Source organism: Empidonax traillii, unplaced genomic scaffold, assembly GCF_003031625.1.
Source record: "Empidonax traillii isolate 1590-97213 ecotype Southwest subspecies unplaced genomic scaffold, ASM303162v1 scaffold166:size2381449, whole genome shotgun sequence".
NCBI classification, from domain to species: domain Eukaryota; kingdom Metazoa; phylum Chordata; class Aves; order Passeriformes; family Tyrannidae; genus Empidonax; species Empidonax traillii.
Window position 1 is genome coordinate 2162063 of NW_020955359.1, and position 26482 is coordinate 2188544.

The window sequence follows — 26482 nt, forward strand, 5'->3', positions numbered from 1 at the left end:
TCGTGCCTGGCACCAGTGGAGTACCAGGTATTCCATTCAGTTCCTCTTATTTGCCACTGGCTCAAAATGGAAGAGTCGTACAGGCAGTTCTCCAGAGAAAGCTTTTACCTGTGGCTTCAGAGATTTATTATTTTATAGAAATTCCTTTTGGTTTTCTTACTTTCCTTGTTGATTCCTCCTTACTTATGAAAAAGTATGGACTCAGATACTGAGGATGGCAATTCCAGTGAGCCAGAACTCCACTATACCTCTTCCTGAGGAATGCAGGGAATTCAGAGAGAGATCCTCCTCTTCCTCTCTACCCAAAACAATCAGCTCTGTAATGTCCCTTTCCAACAGATGTTCATCAGCATTGGATGTAGAGTTGTGAGTACCAATCCAGTCATGTTCATGTGGTAATTGATAGCAACCCCTCAGCACCAGTCATTGCCAAAGAAAAGGTTTTCTCCTCCTCTGAGCCTCTTCCAGGCTGACTCTGTGATTAGGAACTTGGAGATTAGATTTGGACCTTCATTGTTTTCTTATCAGTGCTATTGATTATAGGACTCATAGTACTTAGGACAAGGAGGATTTTCACTCTGCCTGGAGGAATAACTGAAATTCAGGATGAAGAGGGTAATTGCTACAGTGTGGTGTGCAACTGTTACAGAATATCTCAGCCTTCCGAGTTTATATTTCAGTTTGCATCATGAACCCCATGTGATTTGGGGATTGGAGCTGTGCAGTGTCACCGAATCTGCTTCTGCTCGGGCTCTAGTTCCAGATAAGAATTGATCTTAGAAGAGGAATGGTTGTGCCTTGCCATTCTCTAGAGAGCTGGCTAACAAAGGGAACACCACTCAGTGGGCATCAAAGGGCATTCAGACAGCTTGTTCAATCTGTTTAATTTCATGGGCAGTGAGGTTATCCTACAGCTGTCAAAACTAACCTCTGTCCAAAAAGCAGGTGTCAGGGATTCTCTGGGATTTGGTGAGAGACTGATCTTACCTTGTTAATTCAACAGGTCCCGTACAGAAATTTTCCAGTCATCCCGAGGCTCGTGCCAGAGACTAGCAACCTGCTTCCTTTGTTGCCTGGAAGTGCCTTGAAATGTCTGCAGGACATAACCCAGAGTTGTGCCCTCTGATCTTCCCCCTTTCAGATCAGTTGTCATGAAGAGCACAGAGTTCCCAGCAGAGTTGCCTCTGACCAGACCATGCTGGAGCTGCACATCCTGCCTGTCCTGGCTGGTTTTCTCCCATGTGTCCTGCCCTGCTTTACAGCAGACCAGGCAGCAGAACAGCACTGCTTTTTACATCAGAACATAAAAGCTGCTCTTCATCTCCCTTTAACTCAAAAGTATGAGAAGCAGGATGCTGCTTGGAATCATTTCTAATGAGTGTATGGACTATGAGTTGACAAAATGAAAAGTCTGTTAACACCAGTAACCAGATTTATAGTTGATACCCATGGCCATCATTTATATCTTTTGCCTCTGCTTCAGTGCTCACAGATACCCATAGCTGAAAGGTGGCACAAACCAATTGTTCTGTCCTAAAAGTGGCAGCACAGGACAGGTGTGGATACATGTACCAGTCTGTATCAGGCCAGAAATAAGTTCATGTTAGTGACTGTCCACTAGGTGGGGAAGTCATGGATATGCTATTGAAGTGTTCCATAGTCTTTGGAATCTATTTTGGAAAAATTATATTACCCTTTCCTCGTGCTTCTGGGAAACCGGAGGAAAATATTTCTAGTTATCAGTGAATGAAAGTGTGTCACAGCACAGAGCTTCTTTCAAAGACCAGTTGTTCTGGACTTATAAATTACTCCACTGGAGGGGAAAATCAGTATAAATAACATTCACTTAACAGGGAATTTAAGCAAGCAAGTGCTTCAGAAGAAAAAGGTTTCATTAATGTTATTTACCCAATGTTACTAATTTTTTTTTTTTAAAACCCACAATCTAAAACTGATCTGTTAATCCTTTACAGGTTTTCCCACCTACCACATCAAATGCAGTGTTTTCCTATCAGACTGCACCAGTTACAACACCGTCACAATCTTTTATTAATAAACCATCCAACTCTAACATTCACACTGGTGGTAATCAGGTCCCCCCTGTGCAGAATGGACCTGCTACTCCCAGTAAGGTAAGGTCAGCCTGACAGTGTTCTTATTCTGATATAACATGTGACTGTATATACTGCAGTTCACTCAAGGAAGAATGTTTGTAGATTTTAATAATGCTTATAATGTGCAATGTGTGAGACAGAAACTCTCATTTCATCCCTCTGATTACCTTACACTAACGTGTAGAATAATCGTAGAACTTTGCACGTCCTGAACTCCCTGAAGTACATTATTTAGTCAGGACTTTCTATTTCCCACAGCCTGGCTCCCCATCTCAAGCCCAGCCCTACCTTGTGCAGCAGCCCCTCTTCAACAACACAGCGTCCAAGACAAAAGACCCTCCTCGTTACGAAGAGGCCATCAAGCAGACCCGCAGTATTCAGACACCGCACCGTGAGGTGGTTATTTGCTCCTGTTTGGTCTGTTATAAACGTTGTTTCTCTCTAGAACTATCAAAACTATTGCTTATTTTAGGTTTGTTTTAATTTGGTGTCAAAATTTTCTACCCTGTTATTATTTTCATAACTGTGTTTAGCTACGGAACTCCCATTTCATTATTCTTATATTGGAGCAAGTTTTGCAACACTTTTGAGACCTTCGTAAAAGTTTTCGCTTTTCCTAGACTTGGTTGGGAAAGAATGGGTCTGTGGGGAGTTTTGTTACCTTTTGCTTAAGGTTCAGATATTCAGGAGATGGCTAAACAGAGATAAGAAGTTCCTGAAAGCTTACTCCCCCTTTAAAAATAAAAGAAATTATTACAAATTGGGAGAAAAAACCAAACGTAGCCAATAAAATGGATCTTACATGATGGCCATTCACGGACTGTCTGTGAGGGAAAGCAGTTCAGGGTGCATCCCCAAAGTCCTGCAGTTATTACTGCCCTGGTACAAAACAGGATTAGTAGTTCTGCTCTGATCCCTGGTTTTCTGCACCTCTGGATTGCCTTCATGAAATCTTTGTCATGCTTTTCAGACTTTTTTCCTATTCCTTTGTACTTAAACAGACCACAGGGATTGCAAGTGTCTCACCAAACTATTTCTCTGTTTTCTAGATTGACAATTGTATATTAAGCATTTTAGTCTTGATCACCGGTTATACTTATGTACTATTGAGAGAAGCCAGGAATTAGTTAAAAATACTACATGAAAGAGAATAACCTGTTTTTCTCCTGCACTGCAGATTTCCAGTGCACACAGTCAGCAGATGGATGATCTGTTTGATATTCTCATCAAGAGTGGAGGTAAGCTCATGGACAGCTGTGGGATGCAGAGATTCAAACCTGGTCATAAAAAATCAGTGCTACAATCAAACAAAGAATTCCCTCAGGGAGCAGAGTTAGAAGCTATCCAGCCTGGATGAAGCTAAATTTTTGAAAGTTTGCAATAATTACCAATTAAAGATTTACCAAAACTCATAGTCAACCTGCTGTGGAATGTCACTGCTTGCAGATTAATTCAGGGAGACCTTTGCAACGTGAATAATCTGTTCAGCATTCAAATGATTAAAATAACACCTTAGATTAGCACAGATATATTTTATCAAATTTGGAAGAGATGAGCAAGTCCATATAATGTTTATTGAAATTATAAAACAAATAGAATAAGGTAAGAGTTAAAGCACGTTGATACTAAAATTTCATTAAATATAACCATGTCTTATCAACTATAAACATCAAAGATGCATTCCTGGGAGAAGTATGTGTGAACTACATGAATAAGTAACAACTTTATGTCAGCTAAAATAAGGGAGCTACCAGAAAGGCACTGAAATAACTAAAGTAATACAGGAATAGCTTGGCAATAAAAGGAGGCTTTCAGGCATAATTAGGCTTGGTGGACTAAGGAGCCATTACAGTCCTGGGAAGTGCTGTGGTGCCTGGCAGTTCAATCAACATAATGGTTTGTAACTGCTGTCATAGTAGATCTCGACAGCAGTGAATGCCAGGACAGAAGTGACTGATTGGAGGCTCCTGGAAGATTTTAGCCATATTCTAAACATCAGAGTATTTTTGCTTTTTCAAAGCAAATTGCAAAGTGAGCTGAAGAAAAGGTGAGTAGACAGTGAGAGACTGAGACAAGTGACCTGTGCAGTGAACAACTCAAGCTAAATTAAAACTCTCAGTGCTTTTATTAAAATATTGCCCAGGTAGTTCAAAGAAGTTCTGCCTCTGGAACAGGGAATGCAGGAAACATTGGTGTGCTTACTTCAATATTTGCTCTGAGTGTTATGTTACTAAACCTGTTTGATCTTAAAGGTAACAACTGCTCCATATTTGCGAACTTGCATCAAAAAAGCAGATGATTCCTGATCATCTTAATGAAAAAACAAAGTAAAGCATTCGAGGGTCTTGTACTTAATGTAAGCAAGCTCTGCACTGGAAAATGTTCAGTTTACTAATCTATTTCAGGAGAGTGAGAATGTCTGTTCAGTAAGCATTTAATAGATGCTCTTAAAGGTTTTAAGAACATGGGTTTTTCCTTGGAAAAGCAGCGCAGAATATATTGTCAGGTATATTTTTGCTGGCAGAAACATCACCTTGTGCTAGAGGATTTATTTGCATATCCTGGTCTGTCTTATTTTTAGACTTCATTCACATCTAAGAATAAATTGGAACTTATGCCTTATTTCCTTTTATTGTTACTGCCACTACCTTACATGGAACTTCTTGACAGAAGTGTAGTTTAAGATTCTAGAATCAAGAATAAATGCATTCTAATCATACCAGTTGATCTCTTAGACTTTCAGTTAATCTGAGTGGGCACAGTATTAACAGGGGTGAAACTGAAAATTGGTCTGGGTACTCATCTCTAAATGAGGAAATGTGTTGGTACCATAATTATTCTAGTTCATCAGCAGAATAAACATGAAGGAGGTAACGCTAAATCTGGAAATATGTTCCATTTTTCATCAATATTCATATGCTAATTGGCTGATGTATTGCTGAAAGCAGAACTCTGGAACTGGTTTTAAAATACTTTGTTGGTCATGGGGTTTCTGTCAGAGGCTGATGTGTGGAGTGTTAGTATTGTCAGAGCAGCAGAGTGATTCCTACTCCATTCGCTGTGGATGCATCCCAGAGTGGGCAAAGAGGGAGTGAAAGTTGTCAGCATGAGGATATTATGTCAGTGCCTTTTCTGAATTCAACAGTGGTTTGTTTGGTTTTTTTTTTAATTACAGAGATTTCCCTTCCAATTAAGGAAGAACCATCTCCCATATCTAAAATGAGACCAGTAACAGCCAACATCACTACAATGCCAGTGAACACAGTGATATCCCGTCCACCTCCACAAATCCAAATGGCCCCTCCTCCTGTGTCCTTAGATCCAACCAGCAATTTGTATGTAAGTTTGGAAAACCAACTTGAAGCCCTTTTGGATGGAACTTTACCATCAGGTAATGAAATTCCTCAACTGACAGGCAGTAATGAGGACAGAGAGTCCTTTTCTCTGATTGAAGACCTCCAGAATGATCTGCTTAATCACTCGAGCATTTTAGATCACTCTCATTCACCCATGGAAACATCTGACCCACAGTTTACCACTAATAGTTCTTGTCTGTCTCTTGACCTTCCCGATACAAATTTGGACAATATGGAATGGCTGGACATTACAATGCCCAGCTCCTCATCTGGACTCACCCCTCTCAGTTCTGCTGCCCCGAGCGTGTTTTCCACTGACTTTGTAGATCCACAAGATCTACAGTTGCACTGGGATTGAGCTGTAGCCAATGAGAACACGACCTGCAAGTCTCTTCACAGCAGAGGTCCATTGTCATACCATCCTGATTGCGGTTCAGATAAATTAGGACAGTAATGTTTGGAAGAACAAATGCTTGAAGCTGATTCGTTATTGATTTCCAAGTTTACAACAGTGAATTACTTTATGCACGTACCGGTAATGCAGATCAGGGCCCTCTGAAAGCTGTATTTCACTAGAGAGGATGATTGTACTTACTGATTAAAAGTACCCCAAGGTAGATGCATCACAAATATTTGAGAAAGAAGTTATGTCTCTGACTTTGTAATGCTTAAACGAGCAACACAACGTGGCTGAACTTAGAGTGAGATGTCAAGTGTCTGTATTGACACAGTGAGCAAATGTCTGAGGGAGGGGAAGGAATCACTGCACTTCATTGTTCCTGTGGACAGCCTGAGCCAGGGTCAGAATCCATTGGGAGGGCAAAGGCAAGTAGAAGCACTGGCTGGTTCAGTGAAACTTCACATATCTAGTCTCTTAATTTGTTCAAGTTGTTTTTATATTTTGGTTTTGTGGTTTCTAAAACACTTCCCCCATTCTTTAATCATGAGGGAGGAATTTAACTGCATCCAAAGGGATATTAAGTGTAACTGCAAGAAATCCACTGTAGCTACACCAGGTAATATTGAGAACACTGAATTTTCTATAGCAATGCTCTGGATTTAATAGATAGGTTTTAATGTGTATATCAGACGTTATTTGTATACTCTTTTAACATTATATAGCTTATTTTTGTGGACAGAGGGGAACACAGTGGTCTTCAAACAAGAGATTATTCTAGTGGAAATAAATATCCTACTTTGCTTTGTGTTTGAGGATATTTGTTAGATCGTTGAATCCAGTATCTCAGCAGATTAGAACAGTTAGAGGAAGTAGAAAAGTTTAATTAATGCTTTTGTACACTTATGATCCTGCAAGCATCTATGCAAGAACAGTCCCAGTGCCCCCAGTAAAAGGCGTTTGTAGGATGAGGTCGAGTTGCAGGGGACAGTACTGACAGGACAACCATCATTGCTTAAGGAGAACTTTATCTCTTGAACAGTTTTGTCTACCACTACATAACATCAGGGAAGCCAACAGAGAAGCTACTCAGTGAGAATCCTAATAGTATCAGGATGTACTGTTTTGTGATAAGAAGGCATATTTCATACCTGAAACAGATAATAGCAAAAATTAAGCTCTTACAGCACAGCACATTTTTTTAAAGCCCTCAGTTGTTGTCTTCAGAGTCTATTATGAAAGCAGTTAGTAAAACAAGCAAAAAATGCAAATAGAATTAATATACTTTGACATTCTATGGTTGTCTCTCAGGTAATAGCTGTTAAATGTTGCCATAGATGATAGAGGCTGATAATCAAACAAAATTGGAATTATTTCTTACTAGGGAATTTTTAAATTAAGATAAAAGGAAACAGTCCCCTGTTTCCTGAAATAGGGAAACATTTTCTAGTCTGAAAACTGATCTCACTGCATGGTTCTTTCTTCCCCACTAACCTACAAAAACAACGTTTTGTAGGAATGAATGAACAAATGCCCTGAAGCTTTTGCTTCCTTCTTAGAACAATGACACGTATCAAAGAAATGCTGGAACCAGAAAGTAGTTGTAACCTATATAGCAACCTTTATCACATCTTAAAAACCACAATCAGTTAACATCAAACAAAATCCTTTTGTCAAAAAGTTTTGTGGAATTAACTGCAAATTTATACCTCCAGATACAATGCAGCCTGGTTTACAACTACTACAGAATTCATTGGCTTCAGATAAAGTAGTGGATTATGTCATCGATTCAGGGTTTAAACCCATATCATATGTTTGCATCATATCAGTTACAGCACTTTAAATCCTTCTATCTCTTCACTAATTTTACTGGCCAAGATTTGCTTCAATATGAAACTAAGTACAGCAAAACAATCAGTGGAGATTTTAATTACACCAAGTTGAAAGACGTATTTCCTTGTTCTTTCTCGCTGTGCCTGCAGTATCGAGTACAGTGTTACACGTGGACTGTCTGCCTTAAGCTTGGATGGTTTAGGACTCTTCAAGAACACTGAACACTCACATTCAACTTTTTGCATTCCTTTTTAGCACGCTCTCTTGGGAGCTAATACTCTGAGATACTAAGTGCCCTCAGCTGTTAGGAGAGTAAGAATTAAGGACTCTTGGTCTGGTAGGAACAACTCTGAATGAAATTTAGTGTTCTGCAGTACTGTCAGTTCATTATGTGTGATACACCAGACATCATACCACATTTGTGTGGTTAGAATTATCCCTTTTTGACCCTGCCTTCTGATTAAATAAGAGGCAAGTAAATTAATTTTTAGAGGACAAATTAACCTAGAGCAACTGTACTGTCATTTTTGATGTGCATGTAAATAGAGCTTGAAACTGGCAGAGTCATCTTGCTACCAAACTATCGTTCTTGGCAGTGTAGGATGTTAACTAACCCATAGGAATCTATGTGCAGAAATAAACCCAAACAGTTGAGCTGTCTTGTTAGCAGTACAGTGTAGCTTTCTACTCTTTGACAAAAAAATTTAAAAATTAAGGGATCATTTTAGTTTCTGAAGTACAACTATTCTAGTGTAGGGAATGTGTGATTACTTTTTTGTACATTTCAGAATTGTGTATTAAACCTTATATAAAATGGTTTGCTTTAGACTTTGTTCTGAAATGTGATATGTTTGCCATAGTTGTATATGCCTGTTTATGGCAGAAATAGGTTTTGCTTAGACTTTTGTGTGTGCATGTTTTTACATGGAAATTTTTGTAGCACAAATACAATACATCTTCAAAATTGAATCATGGCTGTGCAGTTTGACTGCACAGAACTGAATATTTCTCATTAAGAGAACAGTTGCAGAGGAATGCACTGGCACTACATTTGCCATGCAATGGCTGCAGTGTACTAACAGTGCATTCTGTCAAATGTGTTGGTAGGTCCTTCAGAGCAATCAGACACACCATTGTATCTGTGTGAAAACCCAAAGCTGGTGTTTACACCTCTAGACAGAGAGAGCTCAGCCACGTTTTAAAGGCTGATGTTAATCAGGAGTCACATCCTGTGTTTGATGTAGAAATGGTGTTTGTTACACACTTCTAGTGCCATTCAGCAGCAGTTACAGCAAGGAAGTTTACAGCAAAATTCTGTTTGACATTATAGTTCCAAAAGCATTGTCATAAATACAGCAGTTCTCTCTGAGAATAAAATTAATTTATGGCAGTTGTTGTCTGCAGAAATTTGGAGTGTAATCCAGCAATGTGGGCTTGCAAAATCAGACCTTTAAAAAGCTGAGGCCGCAGCTCTTAGAAAGAATCACTAAATACTGGCATTTCTACATTCACCCACAGGAGTCACCTCAAAACAGAGGTGTCAGTATTAAACTCGAACATCCAGACGCCTCAGAAGTGTCGGCACCACAATTGGAACCCAAGCACAAGCTGCTGAACTATTTTCAAGACAGACAAAATGCAATCACAGAATCCATTGAACTGGAAGGGCATTATGTAATCAAAACACAGGAAAGCTCACCGATGTAAACAATTATTATTATTTGGATGGCATCTTCAGTGTATTATAAACTTAAACTCTATTAAAACTGGAAAAAAACCTCTTCCACTTATCTCTAGTAAATGCTCTGTTGAAAGCCTTTGTATTGTGGTCTATTAAATCGCCCTTGGATGACTTCTAGACCTTGGTGCAGATGGTGTTTTATGTGAGATACGTGGAATTGCGTTGCACGTAGTACATACATGGCCAATAAAGAGCAGCCATTAAAACCTGAAGTAATCTCAAATATTCCTTTTATACCAGTTTGCTAGGTAAAGTGCAAAAAAGAGACACCTACATCATTCTGTAGTGTCCAACACTGAATATAAAGACTTTTTAAGTTAAAAGTGCATAAATGTATTTGTAGAAATCTAGCCAAAAAAAAAAAAAAAAAAAAAAAAAAAAAAAAAAAAAAAAAAAAAAAAAAAAAAAAAAAAAAAAAAAAAAAAAAAAAAAAAAAAAAAAAGCCATTCTAGCTATGAGAGCAAATTCTCAAATAAAAGCAGGGAATGGTTAATAACTATATAATCACATTATTTTTGTAAAAAATACAGCTCAGATATTCAAAGGACAGCCTAAAATAAATTATAATAATATAAAATTTAAATAGGAACCAAAGCATTGCCATTTATATTGCCAAAGGAGGCACTTTGTACTTTGAAGCGTAGGAAATTAAACCCCCCAAAGTGTTACCCATACTTTTTTAAATAAAAATCAAGGATGTAGATACTTTCAAAGCTGTTTTTGATGTTTAACAGTACAGATTTGTTTTTGTTGTTTGAGAAATTTGTAGTAAGTAATAGCACAGGCTTTTTTCCAGCTAGGATTCCCTTCACAGAACTGCTTGCAGTAGGAACAACGCTAACCCCAGGAGCTGTTCCTCTTCTTATTTTCACGGTCATAATCATGTCTTAGCATCTCATTTAGTGAAAAGAAGAAGACAGACACCTGTCTCTGGGGCCCTCTTCATTTAAGCACTACTTTACTAAATGCAAATTATGGCAATCAGGGCGTCAGTTTATGTATTGCCTTTCTATAAGAAACCATGATGCCTTTGTATTTGCTGTTTGCACCCCTGAACTCAATTCCATACGTTTGAATGCCATATGTTTTGCACATTGTACTGTATATATGTAATGCATACTGTATTTTTATATGTGTACTACATTTATCAAATATTTTGTACATAGTGGCAATATTGTAGCTACTGAGGAAATGTTTGATATTTCAGCATTTTTGCTAAGTGTCTCAAATAAAAAAGGAAAACTGTGCTCATTTGTCTGTGGTCACTTAAAATGAAAAATACCATTAATAATAATCAACAAAAATTCTGACTTGTGCAGGTCTGAAATGTGGAAATATCTTTCTCACAAAAAGGAGCAAGAATGAAATCTGCACTTAGGCAAACTCAAAAAAAAAAAAAAAAATATTAGTCTTCAAAATCAGAGCCAAAATCTTTAGGACTAGAGATTTCCTGAACTCTCAAAATTTGGGTTTGGACTTTATGTAATAGTATTGCTTAAACCCTCCAGAATCATTGACTCATAGAGTGGCCTGGGTTGGAAGGGACCTTAAAGCTGAAGTGGTTCCAGCCCCCTGCAGTGGGCAGGGACACCTTCCACTAGATCAAGTTGCTCAGAGCTCCATCCAACCTGGCTCTGAACACTTCCAGGGATGAGGCATCCACAACCTCTCTGGGCAGCTCATTGCAGCATCTCACCACCCTCACAGTAAAGAACTTCCTCCTAATACCTGATCTAATGCTGCTCTCAGTTTGAATCCATTCCCCTTCATCCTGTCACTACGTGCTCTTGTAATGCACTTCAATTCACCACTTTCCCGGATCCTTCCCAGATTTCCAAGATGTGCTGGTTTGTGGGATTTCATATTTGCAATTTGCATTCTGCTCAGCCTTTGTTCAAAAACACCCCAATGCATTTCCTCAGGAGAATCAGCTATGAGCTGTTTGCACAAACTTCATGATGAAGCTGCTTCATTTCAGTATTTACTTTGCCTTGTGAGGACAGTCCCTGTGCTGATCACCCACCCTTTCCTTACTCTGTTCTACACTGATGACATCAGAACTTGGCCAAATATTAAAAACCCCATAAAGCAGTAAAACTGCACAAATTCAAACTAATATACTCTGTAAATTTCATAGAATACCTTTTCTCCATTGTAAAACTTTGTGGGCTTCATATGCCACTAACTTACCTTCAGCCACCACACACTAAGCACAAACCTTGCAAAGCAAGTGCAGCACTTTCAGACTGTGCCTTTGTGCATTACAGAAATTCCAGCTGGAGTATAACAGGTAAAGCACTTGTTTTGGTGCCAACTGGCAATCTGGGGTTTGATTGTTTTACAAAGAAATACAACACAAACCCCTCCCTCCCAAACTGTGTTCATATTAGTATTACGATGTAAACACAAAACAAGGTCTGATAAAACTTGAGATTAGTCTGAATGAACTTCTCCCAAAGCTAAACTCTGGTTTTCAATAAATCCTCAATTAAAACATGTTCTACAAATGGCCATCATCACAGTTGTCTTTACTCTGTACCACCTTAAATGCTCTTTACTGCTGCCTATAGGCTTGTTGTGTACTGTACAAATGTTGCTAGTGACATATTCTTAGAATATTTGTACTGTCTCAAGTCCGAGATGTTTCTTTCTACTGAGACCTTCCCTGCCCAAAATCAAAATAACCAATTAGAGCATCTGAGACACAACAGCTAAAGTTTGGTTTTTTTGCCTTTACATGTTTGTCCAATAATGTAATAAGTAACTCTAAGAAATGCTTCCCTTCATGTAAAAAGTTACCTGAGGAAGTCTCCAGTCTTGCCTGCAGATGAAGGACTGTGGGACCACTCCACCATAGCGCTGCATCATTCCTGAACCCCTCCAAGACACCTGCTGTGGATTAAAAATTAGGATAGTGAACACAAATGTTCTTTCATAAAGCCAGGACAAAGTCTAAGCTCAAGTAATTGCTGACTGAGGAGCATTCCAGCTATCCCATAACAGATCTTTATAAACTCAGCTGCACCAAATCTACCTAAATACAATTATTCCCCAGGATCTCCTCAGAAGAGCTGGGGGATGTGTCAAAAGGATTTTGTACATGAAAACAGACACCAAAGACTCTCCTAAAGCAACATCTCCACCTCATATGAGTGAGGTTTCGGGAAGGAAGGAAAAAAAACAGGTGATTATTTTCTCCTTCCAACAAAATCTCTGATGTTATCTTTTCAGCAATGGAGTCCTTCACAACATAAAGACCAGCATAAAAAGACACTTCCAAACAAAAGTGTCCAGACAGGAAAAGGGCAATTACATGTTTATAAATCAAATTTGCATTTTTAGTTATAAAAACTATTGTTGTGATAAATCAGCTCACCATTAAACAGCACTTCGTTTAGACAGATAGAAACAATTTTTCCAGACACGGAAGAATTGAGGCTCAGAGAGACAAAATTCTTAAACCAAAGCAAGTACTTCCTCTAATCTACACAGAAGATCCTTGTGATTTCAAACTTAAGTTTCCATCTCTTCATACAGTTAAAAAAGAACTTGATCAATAGAAGTTGATTTGCCATTAAATACTATTTCTGATGCCAACCACATTGTTTAAAAAATGTAGTGTATTTGAAGACATAAAACTCATATGAATTCCACAGACAATTCAAACAGCCCGCTTTGTTTCTCCCACCAAAAAATTCCCTCTCACCTCACAAAGATCCAAAAGCACGAATAAATCAAATATATGTGAGCTGCACAGGAACTGCGATGGGAGGTTACAACTCGCAGCTATGGCACATTAAAGAGCATATTTTGTAATAAACCAGTGGGCCAGAAATGGAATGATAACAAACATTGATTAAAACTGGACTCCTCCTTGCTGCCAGCTTGGTAACACTGAGAGTAATTCTTCAGCCAGCAGAGATAACTTGGCCCTCCGAGGTCACTCCTTTCCAGGTGTGAGAGTTGAGCGAGGCAGTTTCCACCTCCCCACACCAGCACACTTGGAAGTGCTGCAGTGATCACAGTGACAACAAAGAGCAGAATACAATGGTACTATTCCCACTTCCCAGCTTTCCACAGTCCATGTCCTTTGAAGCTAGTACTGAACAAGACTAGCAGATAAATAAATTCCAGCAAGCACATGGTTTGGCCAGGCCATCAGTCTCGTCCGCAGGGATTGGAAGATCAGGACTCATCTCCTTGGGGACAGCTATTCCATGGTAGGAGCAAGCACGCTTGACACGGGCTGACTACCCAGTAGGGTAACGCGACACCTTTCACTGCAGGTGAAACTAATTCAAATCGCTCTGTTTGCTCAAACACAGGCAGCGTAGAGTTATCACTGACGAGCTGACAAACGATAACTTGGAAAGCATGAAAGTTTGTTCATGCACTCAAGCCATCAGGCATGAGCTTCCCTGATGAGAATTCAAAGGACATCCCAAAAGGATACAAAAGTATTTCCCTGCTAATCACAGGGTGGTTCAGCTAGATGACCTTTGAAGGCCTCTTCCAAACCAAACTCTTCTGGTTCTGTATCAATTTTTTAATGCACCTGCCTTACAGCACCACCAAATTATAACTCTGATCTCAACCTTTCAACAAAGGTACCTCTGTAATATGTTCATGTGCTTCTTCCACAAAAAAAAGCCCAAACCAAAACCAAAAGGGATATAAAACTTGGGTGTTCAGCGTAAGTTTCATGGAGAATTTAAAGGGGTCTCCATCGAATTAACATTTAAAACAAACAAAAACAAACAAAATCCAAACCCAAACACTGAATGAAAACTAAAAGCTTTGCTTTCAGGTCACACTTGTAATAATCTAGGAGACACAATCTAGAGGGGAAAAAAAAGTATTTTAGTAGCTTTTCTGTTTCGCCACAGTGAGTTTTCGGACGGAATAGCTACCAAGCAGCGAGTGCGTTTAATTTAGCATTTACCATTTAATTATCCCAACGTTTTGCATTTCTGCTTCTCTTCTCGGAGGAGGAAAGTTTCAGTCCGGCTTTGTCCCCTCTCTCCGAGCTGTCCTGCCCGGTCCGAAGCGGCTGCACCGCTCGGGTGCCATCACCGGGCACGGCGCCCTCACGGCCCCGGGGCCGCTGAGGGGGCGGGACGGGCAGAGGGCGGTACCCTCACGAACGGCCCCGCAGCTCCCGGGGACAGCGACAAGGACACAGGGAGAAAAAGGGAGGAAAAAAAGGAGAAAAAAGGGGGAAAAGGAGAGAGAAAGGGAGAACAAGGGGGAGCGCAACCCTCCGGCTCCTGGTCCCTCCCACACGTTTCGCCCCCTCAGCGCCTCAGGTGCCCGCGCGGGGGGCGGGGCGGGGGCGGGCGCGCGGGAGTGGCGCCAGCGATAGAAGGGCGTCGGGAACGGTCCTTAACGCAGGCGCGGTGGCCAAGTGGTAAGGCGTCGGTCTCGTAAACCGAAGATCACGGGTTCGAACCCCGTCCGTGCCTCGGCGGGTCCGCGCGGGCCGGAGGTTCCCCCTCATTTTTAGGGGGTCTCTGCGGGGCCGGGCCGGGAGCGCCCCCCAAGCGCCCGTTCCGTGCCCTCCCCGCGGCACCGGCGGCTGCGGCCCCAACAAAGGGACCCGAGCACTGTCGCGCCCTTCGTGCTTCCCTTGCTCCTGGCGTCTGCAGCGACAGGAACGTGTGTCTGAATTTCATCTTGCTGCCCAGTCGTGTTTTTTCAAGGATTCCCCTCAGATCAGACTGAAGAAGCAGAACACAGTTTGAAATGCAGCGACCGAGATCACCCTGTAATTCCACGTTCTTTTCATTGGCCCGCCCCCCTCCTGCAGCCATGTAATTCATTTAATTATTTATTCATTTGGTTCTGCCTTCTGATTAGTAAGCCATGAGGTGTCTTCATCGTGTCACTAACCACTTAGAAGGATTATTTGCAATCTGGTTAGTGTTCACATTTTCTATTCTTTTTAATAGAAAAACTCCCTGTGATGCTGAAAACAGGTAAGGGAAGGGGCACCTTGGTTCCACTCCCAGGAGTCGAGCAGTGTCACCTTCTCCAAGCAGAAGCAAACGCTGGGTGTTCCAGACACAGCTGATCCCGCAGGATCAGGAGGTGCAACTCAGTGGCACTGATGGGACCAGACACCAAACCCACACACACAGTTAAGGGCTGACAGCACTTAAACCCATTATAACAGTGTAAATAATTACATTATTACTAACTGAAAAAAAATCTTTACTGATTCATGTTTGATACCTACCATTTGAAATTTCACTCACCACTGTGTCCACACAGTCACTTTTTTTCTGCCTGACCAATCTTCCTCTCATATCCTGCACCACTATTGTTAAGAATCAAAATTGTACAATTGTATGAACAGAAATAACTGTCATTAATTATTTACATTGGATTTTGTAAAATCTGTTGAAAATCAAACCTGTAAATTCTGTTGACAAGTCAAAATCATCATTTAGCTGTATTTTGATTTAAAGAAGGGCTGTAACCAGTTATATAATCAAAGAATGGTTTGGGTTGGAAGGGACCTTAAAGACAATCTCATTCCAAGACCCTGCCATGGGCAGGGACACCTTCCACTAAATCAGATTGCTCAGAGCCTCATCCAACAGGGCCTTCAACACTTCCAGGGATGGGGCAGCCACCTCTGGGCAACCTGTTCTGCTGTCTCACAGCAAGCCTTATGCTATAAAAAGCACCTCCCCCCCCACACCCCAGATTTAATGAAAGATTACCTGACTGTATTAATTGTGTGATTAAAAATTGTATTTTTTGCACTTACCTTACCTTCAGTATCCACAAGTCTCCAGAACTGCTCTTTAGTAAATCTGACATAACTTTGATGAAGCATCAGCAGAGAGGAAATCACAGTGCTTACCTTTCCAGCTCATTTTGAACCTGAAGTTTCTCGTATGAAATCCATGACAACACTGCCCGATCTCCCTACAGAGAAGAAAGATGTAAATTATTGATTTTGCACAGTGACAGTTCCAGCACAGAGCACATGCAAGACTACAACCCAAGATGGTCTAAGTTGATTTCTGTTTTCTTACATGTTTTTACTTATGGATATAAAGGACAGTGAGGAACAGCCATGTCCCTGGAACTGCTTTCACAAGAGGTTTTTAAATGCAAAAATCAGACCCAAGGACAAAACCCAGATCTGATAATACTGCTTTCCACTGGCTTCAGCCTCAGGGAGCCTCACAGGCAGGGTGGTGGAGAGGAGCCACCCTGTCCATGATGAGTAAAGCTTTCATACATTCTTGCTTGGTTTTTAGAAATATATTTATAGGACTAAGTCAGGTATGTAGGAGAGCTATGGTTGTATCTCACCCTCTTACCAGTTTGAGGCCTGTGAGTCTGTGTTAGATGACACACAGAAATCAGGTAACACAGAGCCTGTTTTTTCATGGTCTGCAGACAGAACTTGCATTTTGTTGAATAACACAGCTAAACTATTAGCAGGATAACAATGTTGCTAAGTAACATCTTAAGACATGCCTTGTGGTTATTTACTTGAAATTGATTTTGCAATTAGAAAACTATCTGTGAAGTCACATCTTAAGAGAAACTAGTGCAGCCCAGAAACTGTAACTCCAGTAGCAGTTAAGAGGTAGAAATAATTGATACATCACATAGATCCTCTGCAGTTGCTACATATTCTTCTGGCATTGAGGACCCAGAAGGACACACCACTGCTCACCTGCAGTGCCCAGAGCAGAGCATTCCTGCACATCAGGACTCACAGAAGGACCCCAGGAGCAGTAACTGGGAATTTGCATTAGGCACAGCCAGCACAGTCCAAGCTGCCATGGCTGGGCTGCCCTGCTCAGCTGCCCCCACGTCACATGCCAGGAGTCACCACCTGTGATGAGCACAAACTATCCCAACTGGCACACGGCCCTGTCCCCGCGCCATGTGATGTGAAATCTAAACTAGAAACTTCCTCTGGCCACGTGTTTGGCGGCTCTGCAGTCCCCCTGCAGCCCTGGCACCCAGGGGAGCCCACGGCTCTGTGAGCACCCAGGGACAAGAGCAGCAGGACAAACACAGGCTGCAGCACAGAGCCGTGGGAAATGAGTCCTCTCCACAGTCCAGCTTCTATCACTGCATCATTAAAAAAAAAAATCCCTCACACTGTGCAGTCGTACCGGTGAAAGCAGCAGATGGAGCACATTGAACTTAGTTTTGTATTTTCTGTTGTTGTAACAGAACCTCTTGCTGCCTTTTTAATTGAATTTTACATGTGACAACCGCTATGACCAACAGAGGACAGCACATCCATTTCTTTTAATCATTAAAAGATCCTGAACTTGAAGCTGCCATTCACTTTTTCACTCAGGAAATGAGAGTGACAGGCAGAGTGGAGCAGTGTGCCATAAGTAAGCCAGCCAGATTAAAAAGGCCTTTTTGCAATTAACTAGAGCTGTTTTGAATTCCAAGAGATTACTCCAAGTAAATCTACTTCTACCCAGGCTTTATTGCTAACGGAACACTGTGGGTGCACCTCTCCAAAAGCTGGGTCTGTATTTCGGTGCAGTTGTTTACCGAGCTCTGCAATAACTGTTAGAACATACTTAGGAGTCAAAGCACACTCAGGATTGTCAGGTGAACTCTGCTAATTCCCCTTCAAAACTGCAGACAGACAAGGTGTCTGTAACTAAGTTTTGATTAAATGTGAGTGTTCATAAAACACTGAAGTAAAGCCAGACTCAGGTGTTTTTATTGCATTTGATTTGGGGGCAGAGAAGACTCTGCAAGTCATAATGAAATTCAAGGAACAAACCCAAGGATTTCACGTGGCTGAGGGGAATTTCATTACAGAAATTCAATTAACCTGCAAGAGTGGCAAACATTGAAACCTATTATCTTCCCCCAAAAGCTGGCTTTAGGCTTTTTATAGCAACCTTTGCTATTTCTGGATAAATAATCCCTTATTCCAAATGCATTGACATCTTTATATAATTAATTGAATATAATAACATCTTCATCCACCTCTGCTTTGCAAACATTCAGTTCTGCTTCCTATGAAATGTGTCAAAATAGTGGTTTTTTAAAAGACATGACTCAAGAAGGGCTGGGTGTTAGACACAAGCACAAAGCAAACACACAGATTCAGGAGACACGAGGAACAACAGCAGCTCCTGACAGTGTGCAGGTCTGCGTTTGTCAGGCAGGGCCTGATCCTGGGAACGGCTGAGCTGAATTAATTAACAACCTGACATACCATTAAGTCCATGGGGACTGACAGTGCTCAGCAGTTCTCAGTATTGGGGCCCTGCCATAAAGGGCAACCTCCAAATTCCCATTCAAGCGAGTAACAATATTGCACACATCTACAGTGGGGACATGAATTATTCACATCAGTGTGGCATGAAAGATGCAAACGGCAGAGCCTGTTTAAAATAACACACAAGCACTCATTAGTGTTCCTGTGATCTGTGGGAGGGTTATCGTTTGGCCCATTTTTCACTCACATGTATATTGCTTTTATTTGCTGTGTGCATAGGTCTGATATGAGAATGTGGGAAAAAAAAATACAGGAGATAGGCATCTATAAACATTAGTGGAAAATGAGGAAAGGGGGGTTACTGATTAGCTTTCTTCCCATATGAAACTCCTAGATCGTATCGGAGAAATGCGAGTTAAGTGTTTTACCATTCTTTTTTTTAACCATTATCTGATCAGAGAAGCATGAAAAGCACTTTATTGCCTTTTTTTTTTTTCCCTGGGCTAGGAGCCCTCTGCAGGAAGTGAAGCTGAATTTCACAAATCTTCCCTTTCTGACGTCTCCCGAATTTCTAGGAATACCCCTTCCCTGTTACTATATTTGGTGGTAGTTTCTAGGAAAAAAAATAATTTTCGGACGGTGTTGGACTCACCACACCTCCTCTCGGAGGACTGTGCGCCCCAGGGCTCCTGGCACGGCCCCCGCGGAGTTAAGGAGCTCACGGCTCGGGCTCTCAACTCCCGGCGCAGACTGCACGTCTTTGTAGCACTGTTGGAGGAACGAGCATGGAGAGGGAGTGGGAAGGGGAGAGGTGTCTTTGTGGCAACAATGAGTGAATCTTCTCTAGTTTTTTCCTGGTGGCTGCTCTTTTTTTTTTTTTCCCTGCACTTTGTTGGGTTTTTTTTTTTGTTGAGGCTTTTTCCTTTATTTTTTTTTCTCCTTTTTTCAAGGAAGAGGATCCTAAGGAAAAAAAAAAAAACCTCTGGATTTTTTTTTTCTCCCTCCGCTTCCCCCTCTCCCCCCTCCCCTCGATGTGGCCTCTTGTTTAGCTTGTGGCGTGACCGTGATGAAGAAATGTTTCAGGGCGCCTGGCAGGGTGATCTTTTTATGTAATGAGTCAGGATTTTGCCAACGGAAGGAGCCGGCTCGGAGCGAGGACCGGAGGGGCTGTCTCCTTTCAAGAACGCGGACCTGCCCGGCGAGCGTCTCGCTGCGCCCGGGATCCCCGCTCGCTGCGGGGCGCGGATCCATCCCCGGCCGGGGGGGGCCCCGCCGGGGGCACTGACAAGCGGTGAGTCGCGCTGTCCCCCCGCGCCCCCGCCCCGCGCCCTCCCGCGGGAGCAGCGCGGCCCCCGCACGGCCCCGCCGAGGCCGCAGGTGCGGCCGCCGCCCCGCGCCCGCTCCCGCTCCCGCCGCGGGCAGCGGGGCCGCGCCCTGCCGGGCATGGGGCGGCTCCGCCGGGGCGGACGCGGCCGAGCCAGCGCGGCCGCGGAAAGGCGCCCCGGGGGGCGGGGGCGGCGCGGGGGCCGCGCATCCCGCTGCATCCCCCGCGCATCCCCATGAGCGCATCCCCCGGAGCGAACCCCCGGGAGCGAAGCCCCGGGAGCGCATCCCCGGGCGGCTCCCGGCGCGGCCCCGCGTCCCACCTGCCGCAGGCCGCGGAGGGGGCCGGGCCCACCGCGCCCCGCGGGAAGGGGCGGGTCGCCCGTGCCCCGCACCCTCGGGAGCCACAGGTGTGTTCGCTCCCCGCGGGGCCCGGCCCCGGCCCCGTCCCGCCGCCTCCGGGCGGCTCCCGGGGCGACTTTCGCCCCGCACCAACAACTACAAACGCGCCGTGTCGATGCGAACCGTCTGAGCGGCTCGTGTGAAATCATGGCCAGCACAGCCACCTAAATCGGCACAGCCATGGGTGGCCTGTAGAAAGGGGAATTATTTAAACATTTCTGCTTAGCCAGAATTTCCATCAAGTTCTCTGTGTTTTCCTGTCAAGATGTGTTTGCTGATTATGCAGCGGCTCAGCTAGGACAGCATTCTTCGGCTCTGTATTTTGATTATCAAAAGCAGAATGAATGTAACAGTGGCTTTTCAAGCACAGGAATTAATTTCTTTTAAAGTAACTGACAGCATTTACCTAGTTCAGCCATCCAAGTGTAAACTATAATGCTTTTAAACTTGGGTTTTATATGAAAGTTCTGTTGGAATTATAAAGTGAGGATTTAGAAAATGCGTTCCTTTTGTCCATGAATCTCTGTTTCACCTTTGAAAGAAGTTCTTAGGAAACATCATACTGAGGGTGGTAAGATTTAGACACACAGCTGAATACTTGAAATTATCATTAATGGGAAGAGACTTGTTTCAAGTAAAGTGAAAATATTTCCTAGTTTATCATACAAATAAGAAATTTAGAATATTGACAGACATTTCTCTATAATGTGTCGACTTTAGTCTGATACAGTGGAACAGATACACAATAATTTGTTACCCACTTTGAGAAGAAGTCTTAATAGATAGTTTGAGTCCTAGGTCTAATAAATAACTGTTATTCTGAGGAGTTCTGTCATTTTATAGACACTTAAAGGAGGTACTTCTTACCTGCCTGATAAATAAATCATAAAATATTAATAAAAACAAATAATATCTCTTAGCAATTCCTGCTGTCCAGAAAATGAAGGAGTGTGTATTGTGACTTGGCTACAACATTCTCTTTTTATTAGTCTGAAAATTACCCACTCTATAAGCGATGACTCAGTTGATTGGGCATATCTTACAAACATACTTTACTTACAAATTGAATCTTGGAAGGTTGTGGTTCCAGAGTCGGGGTTTTGGGGGCGAGATGAGCTTATGTTTTATCCAACTGGCCCACAAAGTCCCGCTTTTGGTGGTCACTTTGTTCTGCAAAAGAAAACAGCACATTATGGCTCTTACACTGGACATTAACCTTAATAGTAAACTACTGCTGCACTTAGTAAAAGGCTGCTACACTTTAAATAAATAATCGTGTTCTAACTTTAATGTTGTCTTTAGAGATAAAAAGTGGATAGAAAATATTATCATTTCAAAAGGTAAACATAAAAGCTTTCTAGCTGTTGGTGGTGTTTTACTCTTAAAAAGCCAGCAAAAGATGAAGAAAAAGTTCTCTCTCTCTGAGTGGTCTCTCAGTATAGGTGAATTGGGAGAAAAGGAAGTCCCTGAAAAAGAGAGGCAGTTTAAACCTGGAAAGCATATAAGCACTGGTAGCATTTGTACTGTCAATCCCCTTCTCATTTTTTTTGCTCACAGAGTTTTAATGTATCTCTTCAACCAGCTGTTTCTTTCTGTGTGTGTGTTTGTGTCTCCACGTGCATGGTCTGTACCTTTGGATCAATTTAAAGACTACTAATTTTTGTCCTGTTAAAAGTCGTAGAATATATATTTATGAGTAAGGCACTGTAAACCTGAGCTTGGTAGAGCTGTTTAAGTTCATGTTATTATTTACATTTTGGTATCAATGTCCTAAAGAATTTAAGCACAATTTTTACTTAAAAATGACATAGCTGTGCTTTCCTCGTGAGATTCTGGGAAGTGTTGAAAATGACAGTAGATACAGTGAACTTTCTGTGTTCCAAATAGCCTGCACAGATGTTTAACACTCAGTGAAACACATGACACTCACACAACGTAATTTCTACAATGGCTCATGTATGCAGCATGTGCACACAAAATACACACAGGAGCATCCTCTCAGTTGGTGTAAACGTGTCTGTCACAGTTTTGACATTTTATGCCAGTTAATCACCTCCTTAAGTTACACATTAAACATCTAGACATTCACATTGTGCTCACATTGTCATTGCAGTCAGATTAATTTTAAGTGCTGACCTACTCAGAGTGAACCAATCCGAATATTTCAAAAAGGCCTGGAAATTCAGCTGAAGTTACCCAGTGAGACACTGGTAAAGTGAAGTTGTTCTACATGACTATATGCAGGATCTGAACATTTATGCAAATGGATATCAGGGTGAATTACCAAGATTTTTCTATAGAATTCTGACATTTTAAATTTTATAGCAATACAATCTCTACACAAGTGAAATAGGACATATCCAAACTCAGTGCAACAAATTCCTCACTTGTTTAAGACCGAAATCTGATTTGGAGGAGCTTAGGTCAGAATTGTGTTGCTAATATGCCTTTTAGCTACTGTTCTGCATGAAATAATGCTGTTCAAAGGCAATATTTATGAAAGGTTAAATTTTCATGAGCCAATTAAGCTACGAACTTAACTGTAGAAATTTTTCATTTCTGAGTTACAGTAGTTAGTTTGGGAACACACTGCAGACCTGGCAGGTCTTACAAGTTGACAGATCTGTATTGGTTTAACCCCTCTGGTCTCTTCCCGAGGATTCTGAGAATGTAAGAGCAGAGAATCAGAGATTAGAAAGCGGATCAATGTGAGGATCTGTAAGGGAAAAGAGAGACAAACCTACATACCCGAACAGCAGCAGAGATCAGCTGAAATACAGCAGTTGCTTCTTACCAACTGTTACTCTGAAGCTCTTAAACATGTAATTTTGCACAGTTACTTTCAGTAAGATGTGCTTTAAGCAGCACACTGTGCTGATCAGCTATTTTTAGATTATTTTTTAAAACGGGTTCTATTTGATTCTCTATTGATGATCTCTAAAATTAACATGCATTCCTTCTAGCACCAGTAACCCAGCTATAGAATTAATACACTGTTTGAATGATTAATGAGCAGTGTTAAAGAACACAGTTACACTTTTCTAGGCCTTCCTCACCCAACATTTTTATTCACATTTATTCCCTTTACTGAGCTTACAGAAAGAGCTCCTGTTTGTCTCTGGTGTGCAGTAAAACAGACAGTTTTCCACTACTGTGGATATCGTGCATGTATTTTAAACTTTAAAGTATGTTTATTTTCTACATGTTATCTAAATTAATGATGATGAGACAAAGCAGTGATAGATGCCCTAAACATCTGTGTTATAAAAATTTGATCTCTTTCCCTCACACTGGTTTTTTCCCCCCAGGTTTGTGTGCAGCTTGGGGTGGTGGCCTCAGAGCTGAGGCTCCTGAAGTGCACTGTGTATCCAGAGCATTAATAATTAAATACCTGGGATCAGTCTATCTTGCTATTTGTTATGAGGAAAAAAAAAAAGAAAAGGAATTGACAGAAGATAAAAAGTAGATGGTATGTTTGTAATAAAAATTAATTTTTGTCGAGGTAAAAAATGTCATGAATTATTGAAAAAATAATGTTTAGAAATATCAAGCCAATTATTTATTGCATTTATAATTTATAAAATTGAAAGTCCTACCAGCTATCTTTCTATTTAAAAGACATTTAAAACTACATTTTTAGAATGACTTTTCTGCATTTTTAAGCAAACCTTTAAAAAAAACCCCAGCTTACAAACACACTGAATCAGCAGAGGATTATCAAATGGCCTAATCTGTTTACTTTTGAAATTTTATTGAAAGCAGTGAAAAGATCAGGATCTCCCCCAGAATCCAGTGGCATGGCTGGGGATTGGTTTGTGGCCTGCATTTTCTGAAGCAGGGCCTCAACCTTTGACATCTCCTGACCTCGTGTTGCAACAGAAAAGTTTTGTGACTCCCCTCTGATCCAGCCATAGAAAAAGAGAGGGAGAGGTAACGACCCTGAGTTTGGAAACTCCTGACCTGGAACAACTAAAAATTTTGCCTTAGCAAAGGCTACAAAATCAGTCATCCCTTCTTAGGAAGCCATCCAGGGTTTTTTCCAAGCAAGAGCACAGGAACCCAAGGGCTGATTTTTAAACTGTGCCTTGTCCTTGTCTCCCTGCTGCAGTGTCACCCACCAGCACTGCTTGCCTGGGTAAAACCTGCACCTCACACCACAAAGAAAATCAATGTGAACACACACTGGTGTGTTCAGGCATAATTTTTAAAGACATCACTCAAAGTATCATTTTTTTATTTGCCTTAAAAATCATATTTCATAGTTTATGAAGCAAAAAAAAAAAAATTTGGATTTTTTTTTTTTATGGCTTTAAAATGTCTGTGGAAAAGCACTGCTATCACCTGGAAGCTACACCTGTAATGGAAGAAGTGGTAGAAAAGTAGTTGTATGACATGAAATGCCAAGTCCAGTTCAGATCAGGTGCCTTGAGACTATGAAGCTTCTGGTGAAATTAATGAATTGAAAGCATCATTTGCCCAGTTCTCAGAGCACAGCAGTTAATAAATGCACTGATGTCTTGCTGTAGTGTCATATGCTTTTCTTAGTCAAACAATGCAGATGTAGAGGAAATTTGGTAAAGGACAGAAACATGGAAAAAACAAAGACAGAATCAGGTGTTTTACCTGTTGTCAAAGTGCCCAAATAATTCCTGTTTCTGAGGTTTCTGTAGGTGGTGTGTGAATGGATTTATTCAGCTTGTAGATTTTTTTCAGGACCTTTCTATAACACCCACAGAGTAAATAAAGATAATAAAACAAGGCTAACATGTATTACTGAGGTGACTTGCTTTGTGAGCCAGCTGACAGGACTACATGTCAGCAGTTGGTATCAGAAGGTTACCTCTGGTCTCTCACTGCCTGTTGGATATAGAGCTCTTCAGTTACCAACATTTTATTTTTTTACACTGGAATCAGAATTCTCTACAGACAGGCTCCAGAGTTTTTTTCTCTTTTCCTGTTTGGAGCATACTTGCTCTTAGCTGAGCTCAAAAGTCTTAAAAATCATACATCAGTTCTATCTGATTTCCTAATGTACTGATTCCTTACACTGTGGATGCACGTGAAAAACTTTAAACAAAACTATTTTGACCTTTTCAATTAATACCGCTGTAATATTTTAATTTAGCTGTTAATGAGGGAGACTACAATTCACCGGTGTAAAGTAGTACAGATGCATTTTGCTTCAGCCAGACAGACCAAATCCTTTTACCAAAACCATGGCCTTTCTATGGGAACCAGTATAAAATTGTCTCTAAAAACTGATTTTTTTTTTTTAAGTAAAACTTTTCTTTTGTTTGTAGGTCAGGATAAGAATTAAAACAAAACACATACACACACAGGACAAAATGTGTTCTGTCACCTACAACAAGGCACATACAAAGGGCTTTAGGAAAGGGTGAGAAAAATCCATTCAGGATGTTTCAGGATTGGTCCCCGTGTGTCAAGAAAAATAAGTGAATGCAGTAATTGCACTGAAGGGGCATTTCTGTTTGTTGTACATCGCTACTGTTAAAATGGCTATTAAGGTCAGCAAAATCTAGATCTCTGCTTTGATGCTGCTGCTGTTTGTATCAAAGCTTTCTTTTGTAATCAAAGGCCTATTTCAAATCACACCAACTGCACTCACCTCTGTCAGTAGGTGCCTGGATGCTGCTGTCAGTCGGAGGGATCTCCACTGAGTTCACTGGACCTACATCCATAAAAAATGCAAGTGAGATCACATTAAAATTTCTGGAACCTGAGGAAAGAATTGGGTTAATTTTTTATTATATTTTAACACGAATACAGAGCAAATGTATTACACAGCCCATCATATTAAATAATATATGAGGAATTGGGCATTGTTTTTTTTTTTTCAGTGATATATTTTATACCTTATGCTACAAGAGTCTGTGAGGATTATGCCTGTTAGCTGCTATTCAGTGTGGATTATTCTAAAATAGTAACTTATCACTGGGCATGTCAATTGAATAGCCATAATTCAGAAGTTCAAATGTGCTACTTGGTTTACTAAGCATATTTATAAATATGGAGTATTCAGTCTTTCCTAAACTGGGATTCTTCTTTGTATATTTACTCTGAATGGTCTTTCTG

The 26482-nt window shown here is 41.1% G+C and overlaps 1 protein-coding gene, 2 long non-coding RNA genes and 1 other non-coding gene across 8 annotated transcripts in view; 2 read left to right on the plus strand and 2 right to left on the minus strand.

Moving 5' to 3' along the window:
* MRTFB (myocardin related transcription factor B) overlaps positions 1 to 8413 on the plus strand; it is a 66439-nt gene extending 58026 nt beyond the window's left edge. For 4 of the 5 annotated variants that reach the window (XM_027885477.1, XM_027885478.1, XM_027885480.1 and 1 more), the window contains 4 exons: positions 1974 to 2132; positions 2373 to 2510; positions 3292 to 3352; positions 5290 to 8413. In XM_027885477.1, coding sequence (XP_027741278.1) covers positions 1974 to 2132; positions 2373 to 2510; positions 3292 to 3352; positions 5290 to 5828 — 897 coding nt within the window. In that variant the 3' untranslated portion in view covers positions 5829 to 8413. Of the gene's footprint in view, positions 1 to 1973; positions 2133 to 2372; positions 2511 to 3291; positions 3353 to 5101; positions 5260 to 5289 lie in introns of those variants that run through there. The other variant, XM_027885481.1, reaches the window with a different exon arrangement.
* The window catches only part of LOC114058284, a 33849-nt gene extending 19043 nt beyond the window's left edge, over positions 1 to 14806 (minus strand). The window contains exons 1-2 of the long non-coding RNA XR_003571411.1: positions 14384 to 14806; positions 12241 to 12333 (exon numbers count right to left, since the gene is read on the minus strand). This is a non-coding gene — a long non-coding RNA (uncharacterized LOC114058284). The remainder of the gene's footprint in view (positions 1 to 12240; positions 12334 to 14383) is intronic.
* A 25-nt stretch (positions 14807 to 14831) lies between these two features.
* On the plus strand, positions 14832 to 14903 carry TRNAT-CGU. The gene has a single exon. It is a non-coding gene; the product is annotated as a tRNA-Thr (tRNA).
* Positions 14904 to 21114: 6211 nt separating this feature from the next.
* LOC114058283 lies at positions 21115 to 26084 on the minus strand. Its single transcript, XR_003571410.1, has 3 exons — positions 26016 to 26084; positions 22987 to 23051; positions 21115 to 21559 (listed from the first exon to the last, which is right to left on the minus strand). It is a non-coding gene; the product is annotated as an uncharacterized LOC114058283 (long non-coding RNA).
* Positions 26085 to 26482: the final 398 nt, after the last annotated feature.